The sequence below is a fragment of the Oncorhynchus kisutch genome, linkage group LG18, assembly GCF_002021735.2.
Source record: "Oncorhynchus kisutch isolate 150728-3 linkage group LG18, Okis_V2, whole genome shotgun sequence".
Taxonomy (NCBI): domain Eukaryota; kingdom Metazoa; phylum Chordata; class Actinopteri; order Salmoniformes; family Salmonidae; genus Oncorhynchus; species Oncorhynchus kisutch.
In genome coordinates this window covers 12,553,977-12,561,791 of record NC_034191.2, presented here as the reverse complement: position 1 = coordinate 12,561,791, position 7,815 = coordinate 12,553,977, and the positions used below count along the sequence as shown (strand labels likewise).

At 42.1% G+C, this 7,815-nt stretch overlaps 1 protein-coding gene across 1 annotated transcript in view; it reads left to right on the top strand.

The window, feature by feature from the left end:
- LOC109880528 (P2Y purinoceptor 2) overlaps positions 1–4,708 on the top strand; it is a 10,546-nt gene extending 5,838 nt beyond the window's left edge. Inside the window, exons 3-4 of the mRNA XM_020472731.2 lie at positions 2,227–3,096; positions 3,692–4,708. Of these exons, the coding sequence (XP_020328320.2) occupies positions 2,245–3,096; positions 3,692–3,919 (1,080 nt within the window). The 5' untranslated portion in view covers positions 2,227–2,244 and the 3' untranslated portion in view covers positions 3,920–4,708. The remainder of the gene's footprint in view (positions 1–2,226; positions 3,097–3,691) is intronic.
- The last annotated feature ends 3,107 nt before the right edge of the window (positions 4,709–7,815 follow it).

The window sequence follows — 7,815 nt, the reverse complement described above, 5'->3', positions numbered from 1 at the left end:
AGAGACCGAGAGAGATGACGAGAGAGAGAGACTGTAGAGAAGAGAGAGAGAGAGAGAGAGAGAGAGAGAGAGAGAGAAGAGGAGAGGAGACTGTAGAGAGAGACGGAGAGAGAGAGAGACAGAGGAGAGAGAGAGAGAGAGAGACAGAGAGAGAGAGAGAGAGAGAGGAGAGAGAGAGAGAGAGAGAGAGACAGAGAGAGAGAGAGAGAGAGAGAGAGAGAGAGAGAACCCTTATTTATGTTTGCTTTTGTACTTTAAATATTTGCACATAATATGACATTTCAAATGTCTTTATTCTTCTGTGATGTTTACCTTTATTTTTTTTGATTGTTTATTTCACTTTTGTTTATTATCTATTTCACTTGCTTTGGCAATGTTAACATATATTTCCCATGCCAATAAAGCCCTTTAAATTGAATTGAGTTAGCTAACCAGCTCATCTGTTAAAACGTATGATGTAATGTATACTCTTTGGGGGGAAAACGTGCTAACTACAACCTAAAAGGGTTCGTCTGCTGTCCCCATAGCAGAACCATTGGAAGAACGTTTAGGTGTCGATACAGAAGGCTTTTCCCCCAGAGCCGTGTGTCTGTGTCTTTCAATACACATGCAGCCTGTACACACACGGTATGCTCGTCACCGTAGGTGATCCTATTTGTTTATGTGTGTGTGTGTGTGTGTGTGTGTGTGCGCGTGTGTGTGTGTGTGTAAGGGTGTTTGTTTATGAGTCTGTTGTATACTTACAGTAGGTCCATATATGAAAGCTGTTGAAAGTTAACCGTTTACAGTCATGAGAGGCAACTGTAAAATACTCACCTGCCATCTTCATCTCATGGATTAGATCTTCGTCATCGCAAAGTGGAAACACCACATTCATGCTAATTGTGTTGCTGTACCAGGTCGTGTGTGTTTCTATGTTATGACAATATATTCATGCTAATTGTGTTGCTGTACCAGGTCGTGTGTGTTTCTATGTTATGACAATATATTCATGCTAATTGTGTTGCTGTACCATGTTGTGTGTGTTTCTATGTTATGACAATATATTCATACTAATTGTGTTGCTGTACCATGTCGTGTGTGTTTCTATGTTATGACAATATATTCATACTAATTGTGTTGCTGTACCATGTCGTGTGTGTTTCTATGTTATGACAATATATTCATACTAATTGTGTTGCTGTACCAAGTCGTGTGTGTTTCTATGTTATGACAATATATTCATGCTAATTGTGTTGCTGTACCAAGTCGTGTGTGTTTCTGTGTATTATCGTTAGGGTTGCTAAGATACCCGTAATTTATGAAAGTTACCAGAATTAATTTGGGTAATTAACAGAAAATCTATGGAAATCCATTGTGACTTTGGTCATTTATACTTCAATAACTTAAAAAAAATTATTATTCATAAGACAGCATAATATTAATTTTGTTTCTATGTGTCCATATTGTACATGAGTTTCTAGTAGATATGGTTCAAACCAGATGGTTCGAGATAATTGTCAAATGAATGAAAAAAAGCATCTAATCAACGATAGCATTATTCTCAATTAACTCTTCCAATTAGTTACTTTTTCCCCCCACAATTGACACTAGTTGACAGCAAATACATATTGACATAGTAAAATAAATATAAGTATGTAAAAAAATTGTTTTAAAATATATTTCATGCTGAAACCTTCATATTAAACACCAATGGTATTCACTAAATGTATGGTTTATATTTAGGATTATGTTTTACAGGTTTGTCATTCAATTATTATTATTTTTTAATCATCTGATTCATTTATTTCATTTTTATTTCAAGACCACACAGAGGGCCAGAGACTATTAGACACCTGTGATAATCTCCCTCTCCTATCTTGGCATTTAGGAAAGACACATATGAAGGAATTATGGGTATTATGCCAAAATGAGCTTCAGATTCCAGCTGCGGCATTCATGCATATGTGTTTATAAGCAAGTAAACAGAGACATTTAGTCATAGAGTGTTGGAGTGTTTAGCCATAGCCTTAGTGTGAAGAGTTATACAATTGGCTAATACAGTTTTATCATTACTATCCCACTTTAGCTTCTATGTGTGTGTGTGTGTGTGTGTGTGTGTGTGTGTGTGTGTGTGTGTGTGTGTGTGTGTGTGTGTGTGTGTGTGTGTGTGTGTGTGTGTGTGTGTGTGTGTGTGTGTGTGTGTGTTTGTGTGCGCATATTAGTAAACCTCTGTATCTTCCTCAGATCTGTTTATGAACAAAGATGGCTACCTTCACCAACCACTCAACCAATGAGAGCAGCGAGCAAAACTGCCGCTGTCGCTTCAAGGAGGACTTCAAGTACATCCTGCTTCCTGTCAGCTACACTCTGGTCTTCGTGATTGGCCTAGCCCTGAACTTCACGGCCATGTACGTGATCCTGTTCCGTACAAAACTCTGGAAGCCCTCCACGGTGTACATGTTCAACCTGACAGTGTGCGACACCCTCTACATCCTCACCCTACCCTTCCTAATCTACTACTACGCCGACGAGAACGACTGGCCCTTCAGCGAGCCGTTCTGCAAACTCATCCGCTTCCTGTTCTACGCTAACCTTTACGGTTCCATCCTGTTCCTGTGCTGCATCAGCCTGCACCGCTTTCTGGGTGTGTGTTACCCGATTAGGTCCCTGAGCTGGGTCAGCGCCAGGAGAGCCCGGCTGGTGTCTGTTGCGGTATGGGCGTGTGTGTTGATGTGCCAGGCTCCCGTTCTCTACTTCTCACGGACCAGGGACGAGGGAACGGAGAGGGTGTGTTTCGACACCACCAGTCCAGAGTTATTTCATGACTTCCTGGTGTACAGCTTGGTGGTATCTATGCTGCTGTTTGCCTTCCCTTTCATGGTGGTGATGGTGTGCTATGGACTGATGGTGAGGAAGCTTCTGGAGCCCACCTGGGGGGCAGGAGGGAGCCAGTCGAGGGGAGTCGGGAGGATCGCTCCTCATCGCTCCAAACAGAAGTCTGTGAAGATGATAATCATCGTGTTAGCAGCGTTCATGCTGTGTTTCCTACCTTTCCACCTGACCAGAAGTCTGTACTACTTCCTCAGATACCTGGAGCAGATGGATCCCTCCCAGGTACAGTACCACAACCACTGGAAAACTATGCTTTTAAAGGCTCTGCCTGGCTTCACCTTTCACCCAAGGTGCAGGAGGCTGGCTCCAGGTAGATTCACCCAAGGTGCAGGAGGCTGGCTCCAGGTAGATTCACCTTTCAACCAAGGTGCAGGAGGCTGGCTCCAGGTAGATTCACCTTTCACCCAAGGTGCAGGAGGCTGGCTCTAGGTAGATTCACCTTTCACCCAAGGTGCAGGAGGCTGGCTCCAGGTAGCTTTACCTTTCACCCAAGGTGCAGGCTGGCTCCAGGTAGATTCACCTTTCACCCAAGGTGCAGGAGGCTGGCTCCAGGTAGATGCACCTTTCACCCAAGGTGCAGGAGGCTGGCTCCAGGTAGATTCACCTTTCACCCAAGGTACAGGAGGCTGGCTCCAGATAGATTCACCTTTCACCCAAGGTGCAGGAGGTTGGCTCCAGCTGGCTCAGGCTCAATTCAACCACTGCTATTATGATTGTTGATATTGTCATTATCCTTGACATATAAAGGTCATTGCCACATCGAGAGGATATCTGCAGCATTTACCTTTCAATCATTTGTTCCTGTATTCATCCCCAGGTGAGCTGTGAGCTGCTGAAGGCGTCCAGCCTGGCCTATATGGTGACACGCCCCCTGGCCAGCGCCAACAGCTGTGTGGATCCCGTCCTTTACTTCATGGCTGGGCAGGGTTTCCGTAGTAACCTCGGCAACAAAAATCAGAGCATCGCCAAGGAAACCAGGAAGCGTGATGGCGGCCCTTTCGAAGCAGCTCTGACTGTCAGGAGAGTCAATCTATGTACTGAATAGCTATGGAACCGAGTGAACTCCATTGGACAAACACACTGGAAGGATGACTGGTTCCTCTAAACAGAATATTATTTAGCCCATATTATTAGCCTGTTTGAAGGAGAATGTATGTCATGATATTTTACTGAATGTTCTTTCCCTGACTGGTAAATACTGGGAGATTACAACATACAATAGAAATACCAGATGTCTTATTTGAAAGTGAGAGGGGAATACAGTAACTCATTGAAAGTGAGAGGGGAATACAGTAACTCATTGATTGTGAGAGGGGAATACAGTAACTCATTGAAAGTGAGAGGGGAATACAGTAACTTATTGAAAGTGAGAGGGGAATACAGTAACTCATTGAAAGTGAGAGGGGAATACAGTAACTCATTGAAAGTGAGAGGGGAATACAGTAACTCATTGAAAGTGAGAGGGGAATACAGTAACTCATTGAAAGTGAGAGGGGAATTCAGTAACTCATTGATTGTGAGAGGGGAATACAGTAACTCATTGAACGTGAGAGGGGAATACAGTAACTCATTGAAAGTGAGAGGGGAATACAGTAACTCATTGAAAGTGAGAGGGGAATACAGTAACTCATTGAAAGTGAGAGGGGAATACAGTAACTCATTGAAAGTGAGAGGGGAATACAGTAACTCATTGATTGCAATCTGACTTAGCTAAGGAAGCTAAAGACAGGAAGAAATACATTGGTTGACGCTGAGGGTGTAGAGAGAATAGATGCTGTTATAACATGTCAGGGACGTTAGTGATACTGTAATCACAATAAACAGTAAATATATATTTAGGGGCCGCTGATTGTAGTGTATCTAACAAACCTTTCTTCAGGATTACATACACCACACACAGACTGTAAATCAGTCTTAAGAGGACCTCCTCGTAAGAGCATTCAGAGAAAGTTGTTCAGCTCCAGGCATGACTTGGGCAGGTTTTTGGGTGTGTCTGGAAAGTCATGAATTAACATCCCAAAGACTCACAGATGGAGCTGGATATAATCCAGACAGAGAGCTTTATAGAAGCAACACAGGCTCACTGCTAGCTGGCACAACTACAAATTACTAAGAAAAAACTCATGCTTAACCCCTAAGAGTCTAAGCCCTGTCTAAGCCGGAGGGAGAAGGAGGGGTGCATTTTTTAAGAAGGTCATACCAAGGATCATTTAGCTTTTAATTTTGAATTGTAAGACCCCTTGAACTATCAAAAAATACAAATGCATTAAATAACAGATTCACTACAACAGAGTCCCCCACAAAAAACCTAAAGGAAATTGGTTCTGAAGTGTCTATCATATCTGAACGATATAAGATCAGGAAACATGTGTTTGTATGTGTTTTTTTGGACATGTATTTAAGCCCTTATTTTTGACACTAGTCGCCATATACTCTACTGGTCAAATGTTTAAGAACACCTACTCATTAAAGGGTTTTTCTTTGTTTTTACTATTTTCTACTTTGTAGAATAATAGTGAATACATCAAAACTATGAAATAACACATATGTAATCATGTTGTAACCAACAAAGTGTTGTAACCAAAAAAACATATTTTATATTTGAGATTCTTCAAATAGCAACCCTTTGACTTGATGACAGCTTTGCACACTTGGCATTCTCTCAACCAGCTTCACCTGGAATGCTTTTCCAACAGCCTTGAAGGAGTTCCCACATATGCTGAGCACTGCTGGCTGCTTTTTCCTTCACTCTGCGGTCCGACTCATCCCAAACCATCTCAATTGGGTTGAGGTCGGGGGATTGTGGAGTCCAGGTCATCTGATGCAGCACACCATCGCTCTCCTTCTTGGTAAAATAGCCCTTGCCCAGCCTCGAGATGTGTTGGGTCATTGTCCTGTTGAAAAACGAATTATTGTCCCACTAAACCCAAACCAGATGGGATGGAGTATTGCTGCAGAATTCTGTGGTAGCCATGCTGGTGAGCCTTAAATTCTAAATAAATCACAGACAGTCACACCAGCAAAGCACCCACACACCATAACACCCCCTCCATGCCTCACGGTGGGAAATACACATGCAGAGATTTATTTATTTATTATTTCACCTTTATTTAACCAGGTAGGCTAGTTGAGAACAAGTTCTCATTTGCAACTGCGACCTGGCCAAGATAAAGCATAGCAGTGTGAACAGACAACAACACAGAGTTACACATGGAGTAAACAATTAACAAGTGAATAACACAGTAGAAAAAAAAGAGAGTCTATATACATTGTGTGCAAAAGGCATGAGGAGGTAGGCGAATAATTACAATTTTGTGATAAAGTGATAAATGATCAGATGGTCATGTACAGGTAGAGATATTGGTGTGCAAAAGAGCAGAAAAGTAAATAAATATAAACAGTATGGGGAAGAGGTAGGTAAATTGGGTGGGCTATTTACCGATAGACTATGTACAGCTGCAGCGATCGGTTAGCTGCTCAGATAGCAGATGTTAGAATTTGGTGAGGGAGATAAAAGTCTCCAACTTCAGCAATTTTTGCAATTGGTTCCAGTCACAGGCAGCAGAGAACTGGAACCACCAAGATCATCCGTTCACCGCCTCTCAGAAAGACACAGCGGTTGGAACCAAACATCTCCAATTTGGACTCCAGACCAAAGGACATTTCCACCGGTCTTATGTCCATTGCTCATGTTTTTTGGCCCAAGCAAGCCTCTTCTTCTTATTGGTGTCCTTTAGTAGTGGTTTCATGGCAGCAATTCGACCATGAAGGCCTGATTCTCCTCTGAACAGTTGATGTTGAGATGTGTCTGTAACTTGAACTCTGTGAAGCATTTATTTGGGCTGCAATCTGAGGCTGGTAACTCTAATGAACTTATCCTCTGCAGCAGCAGTAACTCTGGGTCTTCCTTTCCTGTGGCGGTCCTCATGAGAGCCAGTTTCATCATAGCGCTTGATGGTTTTTGCAACTGCACTTGAAGAAAGTTTCAAAGTTCATTAAAATGTCCTTATTGATTGGCCATGTCATAAAGTAATGATAGACTGTCGTTTCTCTTTGCTTATTTGAGCTGTTCTTGCCATAATATGGACTTGGTCTTTTACCAAATAGGGCTATCTTCTGTATACCCCCACTACCTTGTCACAACACAACTGATTGGCTCAAACGCATTAACAAGGAAAGAAATTCCACAAATGTACTTTTAACAAGGCACACCTGTTAATTGAAATGCATTCCAGGTGACTACCTCATGAAGATGGTTGAGAAAATGCCAAGAGTGTGCAAAGCTGTTATCAAGGCAAAAGGTGGCTGTTTAAAGAATCTCAAATCTCAAATATACAGTGCCTTGCGAAAGTATTCGGCCCACTTGAACTTTGCGACCTTTTGCCACATTTCAGGCTTCAAACATAAAGATATAAAACTGTATTTTTTGTGAAGAATCAACAACAAGTGGGACACAATCATGAAGTGGAACGACATTTATTGGATATTTCAAACCTTTTTAACAAATCATAAACTGGGCGTGCAAAATTATTCAGCCTCTTTACTTTCAGTGCAGCAAACTCTCTCCAGAAGTTCAGTGAGGATCTCTGAATGATCCAATGTTGACCCAAATGACTAATGATGATAAATACAATCCACCTGTGTGTAATCAACTCTCCGTATAAATGCACCTGCACTGTGATAGTCTCAGAGGTCCGTTAAAAGCGCAGAGAGCATCATGAAGAACAAGGAATACACCAGGCAGGTCCGAGATACTGTTGTGAAGGATTTGGATACAAAAAGATTTCCCAAGCTTTAAACATCCCAAGGAGCACTGTGCAAGCGATAATATTGAAATGGAAGGAGTATCAGACCACTGCAAATCTACCAAGACCTGGCCGTCCCTCTAAACTTTCAGCTCATACAAGGAGAAGACTGATCAGAGATGCAGCCAAGAGGCCC